Below are 22,246 nucleotides of genomic sequence, written 5' to 3'. Positions count from 1 at the left end.
TTGAATACTTCAATGTCAATCCTTTTCTGCTTTGATGGCCTTTCATGTCACTAGATCAGCATATGGGTGTATACGTTTCTTTCCTAGAGGCAAGGAAGTTTTTGAAATCAATACTTGTGTTTTCACAACAAAGAGGCTTTTGCACAAAGCCTGGTCCTGCAGCCTGTCTGAATTGCATGGCTGTGGTGGCTATGATCTCTGGCAAGCAGACAGGAGCATCCACACTGCTGGACATCAAGGAAAGAGGGCCTCTCGTTCAGGCAGTGCTACCAGTAGTGTTGAGAAAGTGTTGCTGCTCACACCTAAAATGAATTTTCCTTTGACTGCATCCAAGTCACCAGTCCATGTGGCAGAGGCCTGATTTCTCTCTTGAGCAGCCATGCCATGACAACATGAGGGATGGGCATGTTTGTCCTCTGGCAATGGTACCAGTCTTGCGGTACTTCAGGCCTGAATTTAGGAACACAGTGTCACTTAAAGGAGCACTTAGAAGAAGTATGATGAATTATAAATTCCATGAGATGTTTGACATTACAGAATTATTTGACTGAGCTTTTAAACCATTTCCCAAACTCAGCTCAGTGATCTGCTTCATTAAGCATGCATCTAATTTTGCACTAGAGCATGTTAGTTCTTGGCATGCTGGTAGCTCAGTGTAAGCTCTACAACTCTGTGTGAAGATCCCAGCTTGGCTGTTGAAGGCCACGTGGTTGACACTAAGAAGGTGTGGCTGGAAGGCGCTGTGAAAAACATCTAAGCCAATTAATTTTACTTTATAATTGCAAAGGCTAAAAACTTGTCAGGTGAGTAGTAAATTGCTAGAATAACAATCTTCAGTTGCTTACAATCACACGAGCATCACTTTTGAACCTGGGGCTGCCCTGCACCATTACGTTACATAATGTCCAGCTGCATTAAGAGAAGAGTGATGGTTTCTGTGCCGTACAACTTGCTTAGTGGTCTGGGGTATGTAATTCTAAGGTAGCACCTTATGATATTATCTCTGTTAGTGCACACAGCATCTTTTGCACTGATGTAATTGCCGTGGCAGTAGTGGTTTTACTGCAGCTGTCGCAATTGGGTCAAGATGTCCGGCTGGGGCTGAAAATGCTGTTGTGATTCCATGAAAGGTTATGAACATGTGTCCTGTCTATTCTGGTGGTGGCCATTTAAGATATTTTTGATGTATTTTCCTTTTAGGGTGATGTATTGAGTACCAAATACCAGGTAGATCTTGGAGATGGCTTTAAGGCGATATATGTGAACCTGACGATGACCGGAGAGCCCATCCGTCACCGCTACGAGAATCCTGGGATTTACCGAGTGTCGGTGAAGGCTGAGAATGTGGCTGGGCATGACGAGGCTGTGGTGTTCGTCCAAGTCAACTGTAAATCAGCTCTTTCATTTTCTTACTTTCGCCACTGTGTAAAAACCTCATGTCAGCTATGAAGCAGGAAAGAAAAGCCATATTTTTTCAATATCCTTGTGCAGCCTTGCAATGTTGTGTGTTGTTAATGGAGAGGCTTGAAAACCTAATCCAGTAGGAGGTCAGAATTAGTTTTGTTTGGATTTGGCAGAAAGATGGTTTATTAATCTTTTAAATAACAAGCGCATCTCAGTATAAATTTCAGGCTTGATCCATCTTCCTGATTCAACACCCTTGTCAGCCTTAGTAGCTAAAATTTAATACTTCAAGCTATGTCTTTGTAAAGCTTCCAGGTGCAGTGTAAAGCAAGTTAACAGACATGTTGGGAAACATATGAGCTCTTGTACGATTTTAAAAAATATTCAGAATCTCAGTGGTTCTAAATCTAAATTTTAGGTAGTTAATTTTCACAGAGTTTTAAATGGTGCTTGGATATAACTTCATATTTGTAGGCAGTATTACTTGACTTATACTTCTCTTCCTCTCCTTAATTAAGACTGAAAGAACCCAATCAAACAGATAAAAAATAAAGAATAGCACGACCCAGGGAATACCATGCACCGTTGCAAGCTCAATGTACCTAAGTCATCTCATAACTGAAATGAAGAAGAAAACTCAAAAGTGGAACTGATTTTTCCTCTTCCTTTGAGATTCAAGACAGCTATTGCCTGTTTTCAGATGAGTCAAAAATTCAGAAACAAGTAACATCAAAGGAAAAGATATTCATCTTGCATTCTCCAGGTGTCTGTTTCCCTCTGTTGTGAGTGGTGTGTCTTCCATCCTAATCCCAAAGCAATGGAAATCACTGGAGCCATATACCAGGTTGTGCACAAAGCCATCTGCTTTATGTCAGCTTGTCTAGTGACTGCTGATATTTATGTATTTTGCTAGTCAGTGTCCTTCAGTTCAGAAGGACAGTTCTTCTTTGGCTAGCAGATGGAGCTAAACACATTCGTGCTAAAGACCAATCTCCTTTTAATATCCAGCAGAAAAAATAAGAATCAAATTTTACACATCAGTTTCATTATCTGTTTCTTTCTTGTGTTTGTTTTTTAAATCATTTGACAACTCCAGAGAGCTCAGATAAATTACTTAGGGCTTCACTGTTACTTTTTAGATGCTTGTAGGTGCTGAGAAGTGGAGTAGGCAAAGAAATAGTATATCTGTATAAGCAATGAACAGGAAAAAGCTCTGTGTGACATCCTTCTCTCCAAGAATAACTTCTAACTCTTCAGACAATGACAAGCAGTAGCAAGCCCTGATGGAAAGCAGAACACTTCCTCAAAGGGTGCTTTTCATATGGCCTATGTTAGAAATAAACAGTAAAACTAAAATATGTTGATTTTTTTTTTATGCAGCAGATTTTAAAATTGCAGAAAACAGAGTTATTTTAGACAAGTAAATGGCTGGTGCATTAGGGGGACTTTGGTGCCGAAGTGCAGAGGCAGCAGAGCACTGAGATGTGATCCCTTCCTGAGCCTGCCCATGGATGCTGCACAGGGACTAGCAGACTCATGGAAGTGTGTTACACACCCTGCATGAGAAAATGCTTTCCATGTGACCCACTCTGTTTAAGCTTTTTAGGTAAATTACAAGATTTGAGGAAATTAGTTGGGACTAATTAAACTGCAATTTCTACATTCTAGCAAAACACTAATAGCCATTAGGGGACACTTTTCACTGTGGATTACCATGAAAACAGGAATCTCCGTAGAATCCTGCTTTCAGGAGTCAGCCGTCTCCAGTTGATGTATTATTCCCAGGGAATTTTTTCAGAGGCAAATGGTAGAGGAAGTATTTTTCACTGCTGCCAGGTTGCTGTGGGATACTCTGTAATGCAGGGCGATTATAAGAATTTTGGCCTGTCATCCAAATCATACTTTCTGATCCAAATTAAACAATCTTCAGCTTTCTAATGAACTGCAAGAGAAATTAGAATTAGCATAAATTTGAGTAGGCAACTGTAGAGGCCCAAGAACTCAGAATAAGAAAATTGAAGAACTACATACATACATTAGTACATATGCTGCATGCATTTTATTTTTCATGGAACCATGACCTTTATAATGTGGAACTTTGGAAACTACTGGAATTTTAACTTGGTTAAATAGAAATTGTGTCACTTCAGTCTTAATTGTACACACTTAAGGGTGCTATAAAGCTTGTTCAAATGCATTATGGAATTGTGTGACAGAGACAAGCAGAAGGATTTGCAGTAATTGTTCTCATCTCTTCAATATATAGAAAGAGCAAACTTGAAATTACAGTCATCATTCAAGTACCAAACAACTTGGCCCCTAAAAATTTTGGAAAAGAAAGAAATCTTCTTCAGGAACAAAACCATATCTCAAAGGGATTAGTTTTCTCTGTGAAAGAACAAGTTTATATCAAAAGCAAAAATGTTTCTCAGATCCTTCCAAAAGGAAAATCTATTTCTAGGAGGAATAAGTTTAATGAAATCCTAACATTTCTGAATTTTTTCAAGATGCCACTAGAGAAACATTTTTACTCCTCTGGAAGGTACTGAAGAAATAAATTGTTAAAGCAGCCAACATTTCTTGAATTCATGTAGGTGGTTAAAGAGTTATTGGAGAACATGCAGAGTCAAAGCAGAGCCTTACATTCAGCTGAAGCACCACACAGACCAGGTGAAGTGAGGTGGAAAAGGAGTTTGGACAACTTGCTCTCAGAAGTTCAGTCAGTTTAGTCAAAGTGAATTAGAAGAGAACAAGCAATGACTCAGTCCCTGATACAAAATTAGATAAATACTTTAGACCAGTGTTATTTACCTTTAAGTTTGCACTGAGATGAAAAACCATGGAATGAGTTAAAAGATACTTAGAATGGAACAGAAATGGATGGTAATATTCATTCTGTGTAATGAATGAATGTTGAGCTTTACAGTGATTTTGTATCCCAGGCTGTTGGTGCAGATGAAGAAGTTAAGAAATTCTAATTATCACGTTGTACTCTTAAAAAGCTTTTACCTTCAGATAAAGATATACTGGGAAACCTCTGAGGGAAAGATTTTCATTCAACACAGTTATTGTACTGTGAAACAGCACAACACTAATAAACACAACACTTACAAGCAGATAAAACCATTGTAATGATGCATGTCTTTTAAACAAATAGTAATGTTTATGGGTTTGGTAGTTCAGAAAGGAATAAACTTACTCTAAGGCACATTTTGGAGTCCAGAGGTTATCTATTTTGATTTGCAAATAAATGCTCCCCGGATGTACACATCTATTTTAAAGCATGCATTAATGAGACTTTTTGTGTGGTGCGAGCCTAACAGCTGATATTTTATAATGAAAAAGAGTAGTCAGCAGCATTCTTTTTACGTTTTCTGCTTTTCCCATAGCAATTTGAGATTTGTTAGATTTCTATTCATTTGATCTTTTGTTAATAAGTTAAAAAAAAAAGCTGAGATTGCCTTTTCCACTTTTTAACTGGAGTATTTGCTTATATGTTCTAGAACTGGACATGAATGAAAAGAATGGGCATGAGAGAATTGCATTTTGTCTTATTGCTTTAAGATTTTGTTTGAGGAGTTTTGGGGTGATCTGGGAGATGTTTTTTGGTTGAAATGAGGTCTTTCCAACTATGTCCATAGCTTTCAACATGGTGGGAGGCTTTTGGGGAGGGAGGTGTTAATAAATTGATGGATTCTTGTTCAGTGATATTTTTGGAACTTTGTTCAGCTCCACTCCAGGCTTTAAATTTAGAAGTGGTTCCAGTCATTGGGAGAAACCAAGAGGTGAACCTGACAGCCATCATACTGCCTAAGAACCCTAATTTGACAGTTTTCTACTGGTGGATAGGAAACAATCTTCAGGTACACAAGTGGTTTTGACTGGGTTTTTCTCAATCTCTTTCCAATAATGGTTTTCCCTTTCTTTCAATTTGTAAACTGTTGTGGGTTTTTTGGGTGGGGGGGAGAAACAACAATCTCTTCTACTTCATTATCTGTGAAAAAACCACAACTTCTAAAGGGGGATGGATTTGGGATCGTAACTGGTGAATGATGAAACTTCAATTTATGTGCTTCCAAGCTAATAACGTGAGTGATGTAAATTTAAGTGCTGAAGAAATATAGATAAACGTTGGGGAAATATTTTCTGGGATTCTAAAATAACTGTCATATTAAAAAAAAAAGCATTATCTTAAAGGATTTCAAAACATTGAGAGCATTCAACCAATCCAGTGCTACTCATTTGGGGATCAAAGTCTGTATGAACATGTCTTAGAGCATTAAATATCCAAGTATTTCTATTGGCAATATTTATTGTACAGCTGGGTGAATTTCTTTTAAGGTAATTTTTTCAATAACAGATAAGTAAAATATTTTCTTTATGAGGGAGACTAAGTGTGACAGAGGAATGCTTCATATAAGTGCAGTGAACTTTCCTCTTGTGAATGTGCTGTCTGCCATAATCCCAGCCTCTGTCTGTTCATCATTATTGACTTTGCCATTGCAAGAACAGGCAGTGCGGGTCTTGTGGAGGGTTTTGTAACTCTTAAGGATGTGGTAAGGGAACAGAGTATCTCAGCTCCACCTTAGAGGTTACTGTGGGCTGGTGCTCTAAATTGACAGCATTAATCCTTTTGACCCTGACATACCCTACATTTTTTGAGGCAAATAACTTGCTTCATATAATCTTATAGAGATTGTTGAGTCTCCCTCAGACTCCATTAATTTTAGTGGGATCTGGCTGAAAACCTAATACTCAAGCGATTACTCTAAAAGAAATATTTTCCTAATCTGGCTGCTATTCTAATTTCATAGGATCCTTTTAGAGAAAGAAAAATTCTCTATTGAAAATTTTAATTGATCAATTTGATAAAATATTGAAAAATTTAGATTTTATGTGAATTATTTTTGGTGATATTTTTAACAACACTCTATTCCTGCATTTACATTCTCATGATTCTTGCTGTAATTCTGTTTCAAACTGTTCTTTGTGTTTTTAAAGCCACTGCTTACATTGGAGAGTTTTCTGGTGACAAAGTTTGTTGAGACAGGCGATGTCAGAGTCACAGTGCAAGTTTCCTGTGGGAGCTCTATGCTTCAGGACTCAAAAGTTGTCCACGTTTTTGGTGAGACATTCATCTTTTTTCCTTTTTTTGTTTCATGTGTATTTTTGTTGGACTTCTAAAACCATCCCTACCACAAGTGAACCTATTGTAAAATTACATCTAATGCCAGATTTAATTGTTGAAATTAGAGGCATGAATGGTCACTAAGTAACTCCACAAAGCTGAACAGTAGGATTGTATGGGAGGTTTAATCTCAAACATTTTGTTTCCTTTGCCTATTTTAAACGTTATTTTGGTTCCCAGATGCTAAATGTATTTAAGTAGTATTTTGGCCTGTGACTAGAAAGTTTCCCAGAATTTGTAAGTAAAGTAGTCTAAATACCTCTTAAAAAAAAAGAAAATGTAGTTGTGTATATGCTCTCAGCATTGAAAACCATGTCAAATAATTGCCTTTTATCACAATATGTCACTGCTACCTTGATGTTTATCTGAGATTTTGGATCAAATATAGCTCTGCTATAATTATTAAATAACCCTTCAACTCTTGTTCCACACTGTGCCCTGGTGTGGCTTTTTTGTGTTTTATAATGTGGTGACAAGGCATAATATGCTGTGGAAAATGTAGCGCTGAGAAATTATTTACATTTGTATTTGTGCTGTCACATGTGGGAATTGTGATAAGTATAAAAGCTTTTATTTTAATGCAGAGCTAAAAGCCTTCAGATATCATGCAATACAAGATGTGATACATCTCTATTGTATGAAGAAGATTCTGTTATTTTTGCTTTTAGTATGCTTACTAATTTGAAGTAATGGCAAAACCCCCACTTATGCTAAATGGTGCTTTTATGAACCTTGTCCTTTTCTAAGATAAATGGATATAACATTTATGCTACCACTTATAAATGCATCAGCCTTTTTAAAAATCTTTAGAAGTATAACCATCTTAGTGTGACTACATCAATGGCTTTATCATTCCATGCTCCTTTTGCCAGTCCTGATATCAAGAGCATGAAAGTACTGGCCATCCGGAAAATAAATTTTTGAAAAAGAAAGCCATGTTAAAATAAAATTCTGCTGGAAATATTGGGGAGAAGTATTTGACTTCTGCATTCCAGAGGTTCTCTATCCCTGCTTTGCATTAAGTTCCCTAGCTTTTTATCCAAGGATCCTGTAGGGAGAAAGGGAAGATTTTAGAGACTATCTGAGGATCAACCCATTTCTAGTATTTCAGATATTTTTGACAATATTCAGAGAAATATTGTGGATGTGCCTTTATTTTTTCTTCAAAGAGGGAAGTAGTAAGCCTTTGTCATATCATTTCTGTTATTGTTTTCATATCTGATTTATGGAGTGACGGATTCATTTTATATGGAAAACAGAAACATGTAGTGGAAAACCTCCCACATGCTTATGAATCAGTGAGAATAAAATCCATTGGTACATTATCATTTCATATAAAAGAAACCAATTACTTCTTTTTAATACTCCCTTACTGACCTAAGGGAAAATTTTTGGCAACATTATGACCCCAGAGCATGTATGTAAATCTGCTTTATATCCTTTTGTTCCTTTTTTTAATCTTTGGGCACAATTTTGATGATGTTGATGAAAATACAGAAAGAAATTGAACACCTGACAACAGAGAGCAGCAGGGGTCCTCGATACTGCAGTGCTGCGCAGCAAAAAGTGCTAAACAGAGACTTTTATCTTTTAGTTCTATCAAACCCCTTTTGCAATCTAGTTTATTTCTTGCTGCTTCTTTTTGTTTTTCTAGATAATTTTCATGTTCTTCCTCTGAAGTTTACAAAGCACCTGGACACGTACAACCCCGACATACCGGAGTGGAGGGAAGACATTGGGCGGGTAGTGACGCGACTTCTTGCAAAGGTGTTCTTTCAGATCGGTCCTAAAATGTTCCCTCGCCAGTCGTAAAGCTTGAAGGTTAAGTTAATACCTTCTCATTTAGAAGGTATTTTGAAATGGAGGCAGAGCAAAATAATAAAGTGAACCTCATGAGCCACATTTCAAGCAAGTTTGAGCCTAGTGACGCTTTTAAGTGCAAGCTGTCGACAATGATACTGTAACAGAGACAGTTTAGGTCTAGCACAGCCTAATTGGCAATTAATACTAAATATTGCCCTCTGGGATTAGGGATAGACAGCAGCAAACACTCCTGACTCCAAAGCAGGAGGAGTTAAGTAGCTTAAATGTGATAGACTTAGAAGCTAAGCAATGTGTAATATAAAAGACATCATCTTTGCGTAGAAACAAGTCAGAAAGAAAGAATTTACTGTGCTTGTTCTGCAACTTTGAAAATTATGTATAATATATAGGCACACAATTTGTACAGCTGTTTTTTAGAGCATGTTCACGAAAGAAATGTGGATTGTGAACAGCTGAATCCTATAGGTTAAACCAAATACAAACTCTGCAGTAGTATGTGCTGTGGCATTAGATCATCTCATGGAAACTTTGAGCTCAAGAGCTCTTCATGCACACACCCTGCCAGCAACCGAGGGTGCACACACTGGCTTTCATGAGAGCAGTAGCACTGAGGTACAACTTGATATTGTTTACAAAATATTTGAATTTTAAATCACTTTACTTTTCCTGTATTTGCAATCGTGCAAATAAGGTTCTGAACTTGACTTTATAGAGTTTCCTGCTTTTTTTTTTTTGAGATTCTTATCAAATGTAAAATTAATTTCTTGCTTTTATCAACTTAAACTCATTCCATAATGAGTTCCACCAGTGTAAGTCAAAAAATATTTTAGTCCCCTACAAAATAGCTCTTGCATTTTAATAGTTACTAAGACATTTGCCAAGGTATATGAAAAATTTGATGGAGTTTCAGAATCTGTTTGAGGAAAGCTAAGGAAAGTGCCCAGGGTGTGGTCATTAGAATTGAGTGGCTGTATTGTACAAAACACGGAGAAATTTGGTACTAAAATCCAAATTTGCACGAACTGTTTTACAAAGAGATGCACTTGACTCTCAGCTGGGGGATGAAGGTATTCATTACAAATTCAGGAACTGAACCTGAGTGTTCTTCGTCTCACATTGGAAGACTTCTCTCTGTCCATTAAGCACCTTCCTAAGTAACCTCCAAAAGCTAAAGTTACCTGTAATGAATACTCACTTCTAAGTCTACACTGTGTCTGAATGGCCCACAAAGGATCCAAAATCGCTTAGGATTTTTTTTTTTTTTTTTAGTGTTACCTTAGAAGTGCTCAGCCATTGCAGAGTTTTGATAAAACCTGGAAACCTCTTCATTTTCCTTCTTTTTGCAATGCCACTGCATTACTTTTATGTGATAACAGCACTTAGGTCTTCCAATATTCAAAGCACAACTCACATTTCAGTACATTTCTGTTTGGCTTTGACCATGTTTCAGCTTCAGGTGGAATTCCTTTTAAATATTAAGGATCTAAACACCAAAGTCGAAAAGCCGTATGTGGAGTTACTTATGTATTTTACATAAAACACGAGGTGTGCCTTTGTTGTCTTCACAGGAGACCAGTATACCTGAAGAAACACTCGTGACAGTTGTGAAACCTGGTCTGCCCACAGCTGCTGACTTGCATGTGCTACTACCAGCAAATCAACCAAAGAAGAAGAGAAGCATAACTAGTGATAAGGTAACCAGAGCAATGCACATCTGCCTAGGACAGTCATCATCCTGTTTTGCAATAAGTGACTGTACTCTCATTGTCTTTGTATGAAATTAAGAGGTGATCTCTGCCTTTGTAAAGGTCTCACTCCCACCTGACGAGATACATGTGAATGCTACAGCAGCTATGTCTGCTGTGTTTGACAGTGTACAGACCAACATAATCTACTTCTTTCTGGTATTAGTGTATTTCTCAAGAATATTTAATACTGGTATGTCTTTTAAACAGAAACAGCAGTGATGCATGTCATTCTGTGAAGATCCAGTAGAGCAGAGAGTCTCTGCACTGTCTTCAGAAGGAAATTAAATTTCAGGTCCAAACAAGCCCAGAATGTTAGTTGTTGACCGATAAAGTAAAGAGCATCAAGCAGGTATTTTCTACCCTTATAAGAAAATATCCTTTTCAATTGGTAAGAGACAAATTCAGTGAACACAGGATTGAAAATCAGACATTAGTTTCTCCCTAGTTTTTATCAAACCATGTTTCTTCCATTGTAAAAGACTTCATGCCCACTAAAAACCAGAAGACTGTTTGGCAGTTTTATATTTGTCCTTTTGCTGTGATAGACACAGCAAGAAACAGATCCCAGCTCTGTGCCTGTACCTTGCAGTTCATATCCTGCCAGTTACAAAGATTCAGTGTAAGGTGTCCCTCATTTTAAAGGGCATTCTACAGCTTTTTAAGACAAGGTCATGGTCTCTGAAGAGCTGGAGAGGTAGGCAAGACAAAGCTTTTAATTTTAACATAAACCTAATAGATTGTATTTGGAGATAATGAGATATAATTTGGAAGGTCCAAAGGAGTATGTTGAAGTTCTCCAAGTGCTTGAACAGGTGTCTATCATTAAAATGCACAGACTATGGTGAGAGTGCATTAAGTTATCTCCTTTTTTGGCAGAAACCCTTACTGTTCTCCCATGTAATCATAGTGAGAATTCCTGGGAGTCTGAATTCCTGATTATGTTGCAGGAAATAGTTAATTTTAGCTGGTTGGGGGTTTTTTTTTGTAGACGCCCATTCGTGAAGTAAGGCTTTCAGCCAGGGGAATATTACTACTTCAAAATTATTTGGAAATTTCCATTTCTTCAAGAAGCAAGGTGAAGCTTCTAAAGGAAATTCCTTATTCTGAGCCTGTGGGGAATGGATGAGTTCAATAATTTAAGGAAACTAATGGTGATAAATTCTTTTGGTTGCAGAAACATTTTACTCTGGTGCAAAGTGTTATGCACTTTGCACTGAAGGGTAAAGTTCCCTTTAAATCTCAATTTCTGTATTAGTGCTGTGCTTCAAGCCAGTATCAGTTAAAATCAATGCTGTCTCATGTTTTCCTCAATGTTTTTCTCATGTTTGTGTATCAAACATCATGTGAGTTACTTTAAATCATGAAGAGGAGCAATCACATGCTGCAAATGATCTGGAAAAGCTTCCATTCAGTGGGGCTATAGGGATGACACAGTAGTTTAGCAGGACAGAGTTTTGTAATCAGTTCTCCAGTAAGTCCTTGCAAAGGTTTTCTGGAACTAGAGGAGCAGGGGAAGGGGAAAGTAATTGTATAATCTGGAGAACAGGTGTACATTTCTGACATTGTTAGGATGAACCAGGTCAGGACATCCCCCTGGTGTCTGGGGCTGGAGCAGGAGCAAGGGAGACAGGAGCAATTACAGCAGCCTGTGCTATGCAGTGATAATAAGTCAGGTACACCAGTCTCACATCTTGACTCCAATTGTTTTATAGAGTGCAATGCTGTAGAGATGTACAGCCAGTCTTCTTGTGACAGCTGCCTACATTTCTGTTTTTATATTACTGCTAATGGACATTGTTTTAGCTGTTGATATGGGCATATAAATTTGTTGATTTAGACTTGAATGGCAATAATTATGATAAAATGTGTTATATCAGAATCAATTGTGACTTGAGAAATATCCTGAAAATATATGCTATATAAATAAACTTAGAAGCAATAACTTCTGGTAAGTCAACAGGAAAATAGTCAGGTTGTCATATGTTTAAAGATTCCTTGCATTCCCTTCTGTTACTAGAAGGGAATCTTGAAGGTTTTTATCATGAATCAGTGAATGTGCTTTGTCACTCTGCTTGTGCCAGCTCTCAGAGTCAGTGTTGTGACACTTCTGTGAGGAGTCAGCAATGCAGAATGTTTTCTGCATATTAGGAGGAGGTGCCTCTGATACCCTTAACTTAGACATAGTTGTAAAATGTCTTTCCTTAAAGACAACCTCTTTGTTCTTGGCTGAAAACCTTTTAGATTAGGGATTATTACATTATTTCAGAAAGATTAAAGGTAATAATTGCTTGCTCAGGCAGAGAACACCTGCTTGCTGGAGTTTTTATTGGTGCTTTACATGGAAGTTTGGGATGTGATACTGTTTACTAGGTTAGTCATGTAAGATATGACTCATTATTGATAAAAGTAGCCATCAATAACAAAGGTGGTAAGTAAGCTGTCAGTGCAGTAGGAAGAGTCCTTTGGAAAATTCTGAAATTTTATTCCATTCTGACAAGAGCCCTTTTTGTTTCAAATATATGCAGGGAGAAATAAAAGCTGACTGTGATTTTACCTGCTTTCAAGAACAGAGAAATTTCAAAAGTATTCCATTCTAATTATTGACTCCAGAGATGACTTGGTTGCTTAATTTATGCACATCTATTGCATGTCTAAGGTCAGGTAGGATGAGTCCAGTTGAAAGAGTCAATTAAAGTGCAACTAAACTATAATCTGGAAGGCAGAAATCTTCTGAGGAAGATTTCTATCCAGACAAACTACTTCATGAAAATTCCCAGTGAGTTGCTTTGGCAAAAAAGGAAAGTCAGAACCCAAGATGTGTAAGTGGGTAAGAGTTCGAATAGTGTCATTATTTTTCATTCTTTCACATTCTTATAATGCAGGAGTCGTGTTCACATGTTCAAATATTGTCATTGTAAAGGATATAGAAAGAGAAGGTGGAAAATTCAAATGTTGGTATTTTAACCTAAACATAAGAAGTCTAGAGAGAAGCTCCAGAGATTGCATTTGTTTTTTTAAAAAGCTGGAGAGGTGGCAGCACCATGCTCAATAAATACCTTGGTGTTGGGAAAAAAAAAATCCCATGAGCATTGAAAAAAACATCAGTCTATCAGTGAAATAAACAAGCCAGAACCTTTGGCTGGATTCACGTGAGATTCAAATTTTTGACCTGAGGACATGTTGTTCATATAGATTTGGTTACGAATCCAGCAGTGGGGAGGTAAATAACAAACAAGTCATAATCACTTAAGCAAAACCCACATCAAATGTTGGGTTCCTTGTGAACCTGCTAGGAAAATGCGAGGAATAAAAAGTTGTGGAGCTCAGAAATTTCATTTACTGGCTGTGAGTCAGATTAACCTGAAGTAGTTGTCTCTCTTGCACTGTACACCATGAACACATAAATGAACCTGGACCGATACAAGAAACTTTATTTCACTGATAGCAGCATCACTTTAAAGCCTCCTAATCAGTGGAGTTAACATATCCATTTTCTTTTCAGGCTTTGGGCAACAAGATAAATACTTAGGAGCTGTCTGCTGTAATTTTCTTGCAAAATAACTGAAGCCATGCTCGCTTCACCCTTACTTGAGTCATTCCTACATAAAAAAAATTAATAAAGTCAGTGGAATGACTTCAGAAGTTAGATATTTTTCAAAAAGAATGATGATATTTGAACTTTTGTATAGTGTCTGTCCACAATACGAGAGGGACTACAGGGATTTTTATCCATTATACTTCAAAAGCTTTTCAAAGATGAGCACCATAATTGATAATATCATAAAAGGAGTTACTTGTGAAGGTTTCATGGATATAGAGCAAATTTCTAATTTGGCATCCTCTGGGAAGTCATGTCCCAAATTATAAGGCATAGAGTATAAAACTAGCTCAAATCTTTTAGAAAATTGACCATGTTGAAGACACAAGCAAGTAGAAAGTGTAATTCAGACCATTTGTCATCTGGGGTTAGGATGTGAGAGTATATTTAATGGTTCTGCTCCTTAAAAATATGAGAGACCATATTTCACTATGCTCTATCCACTGGAGGAAAATGGGAGGAATACTGATTTTTTTCCACATGGATGAATGTTTATATTTCTATAGAGTATTGTTAAAAATCAGCCATAAATGGAATTCATTCCCTCACACGTAAGGAGGTAAGGTAAATTATGACATGCAGTTCATTATTAAATAGTAGTTACTTTTCATGGCAAGAAATTCAAAGTGACATCACTGGTTTTCTTCTGATAGGTTGGAAGAATGAGGGGTTTTTAATATGGATTAGGCATTGTGTGAGTTATGACCCAGGTAAACCCAACAGCATGTGCAAATTACTTGATGTCTGTCACATACTGGGTAAACATAAAGACTTGGGAAATCAAAAAGAAAGATTTGGCTATAAAATTGTGACATTTTCAGCTTTTATGTCTTCTGGAGTTTTGCTTGATTTTTAAATATTGAATTTCTTTTAGATTTCAGCTCATCACTGACAAGTGCTTTCACCATTTAAAGAACCAGAGGTTTTCCTTTTTAAAACATTGAGTGTCTCAAAGTGGAACAGAGCACAAGACATCTGACATTCTCTCTTGTATTTTCAGAGAATAGCAGCTATAAAGCAGGCCCTGAATGCACACAACATCAGTTTCTTTCTGAGGGGAGGATACTGGGTCTTAGTGACTTTAGCTGACTCCGGTTCAGGTAAATATATTTAAACAGCTATCAATAGACCAAATTTTGGATGCCTGTTCAAGTTCTAATAATTTAAGGAGAAAATCTTTACATCAGTATACATGTGTACATATAATACACATGTATATACTTGGTACTTGTTACATATAAATAAATACACGTGTGTATATATGATATGTATATGTGTTAATATATATACACATACACATATATATGTATGCATTTTCATTTTGTCATTATTAACAATCACAACCAAATAAATATTTCGTTGATGTTTCCATTTCGTCATACATCACGATTTGTATCACAAGCTTCTTGCTTTTTCTGTGTAAACACAACGTAAAGTAAATACCTCCATTGTACAAAATAGTGCCCTGAACAGCCAACCAAGCTTCGACAAACTCATCTGGTGATCTAAAGGCACTTTAGGCTGTACTGGCTGCTAAGAAAGCAGAGCTTCTTTGCCCTTATATCAACCATTAACTCTGCTGCTGTAACTATCTGTGTCTGACACAAGGCTTGCTGCATCTCTGCCACATATCTCTGATCTTCTGATCAACTAATGGGAAGGTTGCTGTAGGGTCTCCACATTGCTGATCCTGTCCTGAGAGAAATGATGCTTTTTCTCTGTTTAAAAAAAATGGAAATGGGGCGGAGGCAGGGGGAGTTGTATGCATTTCCTGCCCCCCTGGATTCGCTGGTGATGGACGCTGGCTGAAGAGAGTGTGTGTGCATACACGTGTATATGTTGAACAAAAAGATGTTAAAATTATGTTTTAACCAGAAAGTACAGCTTTGACTTGGATCTTTTATGAGCATGTCCTGTAAATTTTGTTTGTGTATTATCTCCCATAATATATCCTTCTTTATTAATTTCAGTGTGTTGTGGGGGAACAGCTTTAGCCAGCAACTATCATTTTGTGTAAATGCTGGTGTGATATTTTATCTCGCAGCTCTCTGAAAAAGACAAAGCTCTTTTATCTAGCTGCCAATGTAGAACTGTGCTACAGTCTCACTGTGGTACCTTGTCTGGTGTAAAGGGCTGACATTTGTTTGCCAGCACAAAAGGGTTTGAAAGAAGCCCATGTTCATTCCAGCCTTTACCAGTACATGACCTTGATGAGTTCATTTGTTGTTCAGAGCCTTAGTTTCTCCATCTGTGAAATTAATAAAGCCCTGCTTTTGCAAAGCATGTACTTATGGTTTCTGATCATTTACTGTGATAGCTTCAGATTCCCTGAAAAAAACCCAAACAACCACTGAGTGTGCCAATAATTAAATCTTCATGATCTTGGGTTTTGTTGTTTGTTACTTTCTTTTTTTAAAATGGATTCTCTGTCCTCCAGTAACAAGTCACCAATTAATTCTGTGCTTCTGCCTTTCTGAAGAAGCTGCAGACTGAGTGAAAAGAGGTTGCAAAAATAACAACCAATGTTTTTGACCTGACAATTAAATAGAAAAGAATGTTCAACAATGAGAAAGATGTGGAAGGGGACATGCAAAACTGTTCCTTTATTTTGTGTTTCAGACTCTCAGAGGATTGGAGGAGGCAGTGGCTACTGGGCTATTGTGGTTCTCTTTGTTATTTGTCTAGTTGCAGTTGGGGCTTTCATCCTCTACAAGTTCAAAAGGCAAGTAAACATTCATCAATATATGCATTTTAATAGATTTAAATTAGATTTATCCATAGATTAGCAAGACAGAGTTTTTATTTGTAAAGAAGATTTCATGAAGAATTGCAGGAAGTACACCACTTTGAAAGTCATATTTTTCTGAACTTTTCATACATCAAGGTACTGCACAGATCTTGTATCACCTGCTGTGTTCCAAGATAAATATCAACAATATGGGAACTATGGAGAGTTTGTTCAGTTTGTCTAAATAATACCATCAAGAATCAGAGCTGAATTAAAATATGATTCCTAATTAATTCCCTTCTCATTACTCCTAACAGTTATGAATAAGCCAAAACTATTGGGACAGGGAGTGCATCTGCAATGCTAATTTGCTTAAAAAAGTAGTTTTATCAAAGCATGTAGTGTTCTGGGGCTTCTCTTTGCACACATTACATTTTAATTGCTGAGGCAATGCCATGGAGAATGACTGACAGAAAGAGATTAGCATTACTTTGGCACTAGAGTGTGTGGAGGGAAGAAATATTTCTGCAAGCGGCCCTTACGAGGATCATATTCTCAAAACTGAGCAGTACCAGCCTTGGACAGTCCAAGAAATCTCTAGTCTGCAATTGATTTTAATCCAAGCCGCTGTGCAATTTCAATAATTTGTTCTTGTTCCTGGGACAGTGTTACCACTGTCCATCCTACTGGCATTTCTGTATCTCTGGGGCATTCTGAAGGATTTGAGCATACTGGAAACAAGCCATCATCATCATCATCATCATCATCATCACCAACTCATGTTTGCCTTTGTCAGTGAGGATTCATACTGATTTGCCTCATTTTTAAAGGGTAATTTTTATTTAAAATGAATATAAGTTTATAGAACTAGGAGGAGCATTACGTTTCTGACAGCAGTAAATGTAGCTAGCATTAGGTAAGAGTTTGTTTAGCTAAAGTATTTTTATGTCAATAGAGAAAACCCCCTTTTTCTTCAAGAACCTAAGATCTTAGAGTTCAGAGTGACTGATTGCTTTAAAGGACAAAGCACAGAACACTGTATCAGACTGTCTACAATGGAATAAAAATCCATTTTGCTCTTTTAGGTGCCTGAAGTGAGGGGAAACATAAAAATGGTTGATGTGATGTAATTATATTATTTCAATAGCAATACAATGGGGGATTTTCTGTTTGTGGTTTCGATCATAAAACTTCCTTGTGACATCTTTTAAAAGCTTCTGATTTATGTCTTTTATTAGCTCTTAAATGAGAGCAATTAAGTAACAGTCACAATTACTGCATGGTATAAGAAGTATAAAATATTCAAGAAAGGAATAAAAACATATTCTTCCTTGAGTTCTTTCTAAAATGCCCAATGAGCCATCACTTTATAGGTAGAACTTTTATTAAGGAGAAAAATATAGTACAATTTCCAAATTGTGAGCTTTAATGTCTATCACACTTCTGTATATAATTTGTGAAAATTATTTGCATTTACATTTGGGGCGGGGGGTAATTTAGATGCAAGTGAGGGCTATTGTGAGATATATTAAATAGTTTGTCAGTAGCCTAAAAACTACAGTTGGCATTGATGAATGACCATGCAGTAGTATTCAATTTTAGTCTGTATCTTATCTATTTCTGAGATATTTGAAAGAATCCTTTTTACATATTCCTGCTCAGCTTTTCAAAATTGACAGGGTTTTTTTTGTTGCATTCATCTGCAATTTCTTCTTCAAAGAATATTGAGCACCTAATCAGTGCTATGTTTCACTTTTGTCTCATGGGCTCCCTGTGAACTCCTGTCCCACAAAATCTTTAATCCCTTTAAAAAGTCTTTCCTGTGTTTATGGAGATGGTTGCTGCATTGCTGGATCCCCATGGAGTACTTGTTGGGAGTACAGTCCCTTTAAAGTCAGTACAGTGAGTACATTAGTTTACAAACTGGTCCACAGGGACTGAGGCTATGAAATGAGTGTCCTTTATAAAAATAAAAATTGCAAGTTATAATGCATAAAGGCAACTTTTCAATATTATATGCCTGGGTATTAAAAATTAATTTGCTGAAAGAATGCCTTAGGCAATAAAAAATGTTCCATTTTAGGTGATAATTTCAGAATTACTGTCGCCTATGGTAACTCAGATAACTTGGGGAAGTAAAAATATGATTTAATTTCATAGATAAATTACAGATGTGTAAGGTGTTGAGATGATAATACTTTCCATAATTATGATCTATGATTTACAAACCTAAGGAGGAGATGCAAGACATTTGGTGGCGCTTTCCCTTTATTCATGTAGATTAATAGAAGGGTTAAAACTCTTTTCCCTACATCAGTGAATTTTTTTTTTTTTTGATCCTAGTTTTATCACTAACTGATTTGGCTTACAGGACCCACAGCTAGCATTGGAGCACATGGAAAGCGGGTGGTTTGCAAAAGATTATATGAACATGTCTTGGGCTGTTCTCTCCCTCTCTCTTTGCTGGCTCAAAATTAAGTTTGATACCTGCAAAGATGCAAGATGGAGAAACTGGCTTGCAAAATAAGATGGTAACTGGATTGGCAGGGAGGTTACACGAGAGCATGTCCTCTATTTGCAATGTTCAAGAGTTCAGGACTGGTGATGAAAATAAGGAGAGAAAATAGCAGGCTTTTGTGTAGACCTATAGCCTTGATAGAAAATGGCATAACGTGCCCAAACTGCCCCAAGGTTTCTGAGTGCTGGTGCTTGTCCCCAGGCGTGGTCACCTGCCCAAATTATTCCTGAAGTCATGTCATAACAACTTGGGTACTAATTTACACTAATTTTTGTCAGACTGAGCTGGGAAATGAAAGATGGTGTTGACAAGACATCAGAGACCAATCCAATACCTCTTTTTTTAATGAATCTTTTGTAAGTACTGAAACTTGCTGCTCCTACTTAGTTTTTCATTTTTTGAAAACTGCAATATTCAGTACTAAAAATTGGTGTCCATGACAAGAAGTAAATCTAATAAAATTAGTTTGGGAGAGAGCAGTGATCTAAAAATAACAATCCTGCGTAACATTCTTTGTCCAGTTCCTCATGTGCAGGAAAAGAAAAGAGTATTTCATCTAATTAGATGGGGGGCTAGGGGAAAAACAGTGGCAGATTCATATAGAGATAGTGGGATTTTGGCTGATTAGTTACAAGTGTAGTACAAACCAATGCCATCTCATCACTCCTTAAGGAATGCCCATTAAATAGAAAAGATGGAAATGGTACAGTTGCTCACTGCTCTAATACAGTCTAAAATATTATCTACTGGATAGCCAGAGCTGTCGTGGCTGTCTAGCTAATGGTTAGGTGACTGCAGGCCACATCTGTTCTTACATGCCCGAATCCCAAATACCTAAGCATTGACTAGGAAGACTGGTGCCCTCTGTTTTTACATGCTGTAAAATTGTGAGCATTTATGGTTTCATTTCCCCATTTCATTTCCCCATTCCTGAACCTCACACACCCGACACTGCATCTGATGGTTTCATTGTGCATTCAGCCACTTCTTGAAAACAGGAGTCCCCAGAGCTCATGAAGTGACTCCTGGCAATCCCAAACATGGTTCATTGTTTTCAACAAAAGGAAAAAAAAAAAAATGTTTTGGGAAACACAGGGGTTTGATCTTTTGTGATCAGAATAGATAAGGACTTCAGATTTGGGCTATTTTTACTCTGTATATGGCAACTAAATTTTAAATGATGAATGTGATGGGTTTTAAAAAACTGTTTGTACTGGTGTACAACAAATGAGCTGTTTGGTTTATCTGAGCTATTGGTTTAGATAGTTTAAGGCAGGAATTTTGAGCATGGCAAGAAGGAGAAAGGCATTGTTCCTCACAGGTGGCTGTGCAGGAGTAAGAAAGCCACGAGTGAAGTGTCTTTGCTCTGCTCTGCTCTCACTTCTGAGTATGGAAATCACTGAGTGGGTGCCTCAAGCAAACAACATGTTGCAATACTCACTAGTATGCTCCAGTTCTTTAAGCATCCAGGTAAAATGGACTGCAGCTGCTTCTTTTGCCCACAAAAATATGAAACAGCTGGAAAATATTTTTGAAAAATCCAGGGCTATTTCTTAATGCGGATCTGGGATCTGCATATAGTTTTTTCTATACCATACCATCTTTACTAGATTTGGTTCAGTAAAAACACACTTCTTCCATTCCATTTGAAACAATGTTTGTATTTTTTTTGTGGTTTTCAAGCTGCCATCCAGAAAAGATTTCTTCATCCTCTCAGAAGAAGCTTTATGGCGTGGGATCCTGGGCAACAGTATAGAGAAGGGAAATAACACTGTCTGCACCAGATGAAGTGGAGGAAAGGAAAATTATATTTTAGCCACATCAAAGCTGCCATGTTATCATCATGCTACTAGCGGAAGATGTGAAATCATAATTTTCTTATTTTTCATTTCTGTATAAGAGCAGGATATTAGAGTGGCCAAACCAGAGCAAATAGCTGGCTTTTGTGCTTATGTATTTTACCTGGTTAATTGCAGCAAATTCAATTCTCTGAAAGAGTATTAAAATCTTCATCTTTTAATTTGTATACAAACTACTGCCGGTGTACTTAAAGCTGCATTCATATTGTTTTCACAATTCACTATGAATCCTCTTCACCCAGATTTATACCATTTTGTGTGCATTCCTTTTTTGCCTGATACTATCAAGTACCAATTTTGGTAAATGAACCCCCTCCTGAGTCATTTCCACAATCTGGAGCAGAACTGTGTTATCTTTCTGCCTCATTGACTTACTATCTCATTTTCAGTCTCTGAAGAAAAGCTATCTTTTTTCCCCACCTTGCTTCTACTACTTTTATGTTCCATGAGAGCAAGCTTAGTCCCAGCCCATGCCTTTTAGTGATAAAAAAAACCCAGGCACTAATTTAATGTCCCATAATATTTTGTAAAAACATCCTCAGAAATCAAAGTAATAGCATGCAGAAAAGATTTTATAAATGAAAGAGGCAAATATATCAGGAGTGCCTTAAAGCACAAAGAAGTCAGTCATCTGAACATTAATCCAAACATAATAAAGTCAACACCACAATAAAGTATTCTATTTAATGCATTATTATTGTCGTTATTTTTATTTGAGTTCCAAGAGAAAGCTACATTATTCCATATTCTTTGCCATGTGAATATGTTCATATTTTTTATACTAAACGGAAATTTAATCAAGCCTCTGGAAAATAAATGAAGTTTCATAAAGGCGAATGAATTTTTTTTTTTCCACAAAGAAGGAATTGAAAGCCAAATAAACTAGAGCTTAAATGAGTAGGAATCAATATCGCATCCCCCTCCTGCTGTTCCTCCCTGCTGAACATTTTTAAGTGCTAACAGTTTGGGGTATGAATTGATTAGAATTTGTGGATAAAGGAAGGAAAACAAAGTACTTCCTGGGATGTCTTCTAAAAGGTGTGGGACCTGGAGAGCTTGGTGAAAATCATGTGCTCTGATGTTCTTTAGTAGTGCTGTGCAGAATTAGATGCCTAGCTCATATTTTTTTGGTCCTCAAAGCAGGCATAATGTTTCTTCTTTTTTGTGTTTGAAATAAAATGCTACACAAAACCCAAAAGGAACTAAAAATGTAAACCATGGAGTGCTGCTCAGCAGAAGTAATTGTCTCCAGTGATGGATGTGAAGCACGTGCATTTTGCAGATGCACAAAGCCCTCAAAGAATCTATTGCATAATCTTCTTGTCTGTTCTTCTAAATGTGCTTTCAATTTTCTTATTGCTGATACAAATCTCTTGGGT

At 37.0% G+C, this 22,246-nt stretch overlaps 1 protein-coding gene across 5 annotated transcripts in view; it reads left to right on the top strand.

Moving 5' to 3' along the window:
- Positions 1-22,246, top strand: part of SORCS2 (sortilin related VPS10 domain containing receptor 2) — a 546,714-nt gene that overhangs the window by 508,085 nt on the left and 16,383 nt on the right. For all 5 annotated transcript variants that reach the window (XM_040064563.1, XM_040064561.1, XM_040064559.1 and 2 more), the window contains exons 19-25: positions 1,201-1,387; positions 5,134-5,267; positions 6,406-6,529; positions 8,247-8,359; positions 9,985-10,110; positions 14,763-14,862; positions 16,382-16,484. In XM_040064563.1, coding sequence (XP_039920497.1) covers positions 1,201-1,387; positions 5,134-5,267; positions 6,406-6,529; positions 8,247-8,359; positions 9,985-10,110; positions 14,763-14,862; positions 16,382-16,484 — 887 coding nt within the window. The remainder of the gene's footprint in view (positions 1-1,200; positions 1,388-5,133; positions 5,268-6,405; positions 6,530-8,246; positions 8,360-9,984; positions 10,111-14,762; positions 14,863-16,381; positions 16,485-22,246) is intronic.

The sequence above is a fragment of the Hirundo rustica genome, chromosome 5 (genome assembly GCF_015227805.2).
Source record: "Hirundo rustica isolate bHirRus1 chromosome 5, bHirRus1.pri.v3, whole genome shotgun sequence".
Taxonomy (NCBI): domain Eukaryota; kingdom Metazoa; phylum Chordata; class Aves; order Passeriformes; family Hirundinidae; genus Hirundo; species Hirundo rustica.
This window is presented reverse-complemented; position numbering and strand designations above follow the sequence as displayed.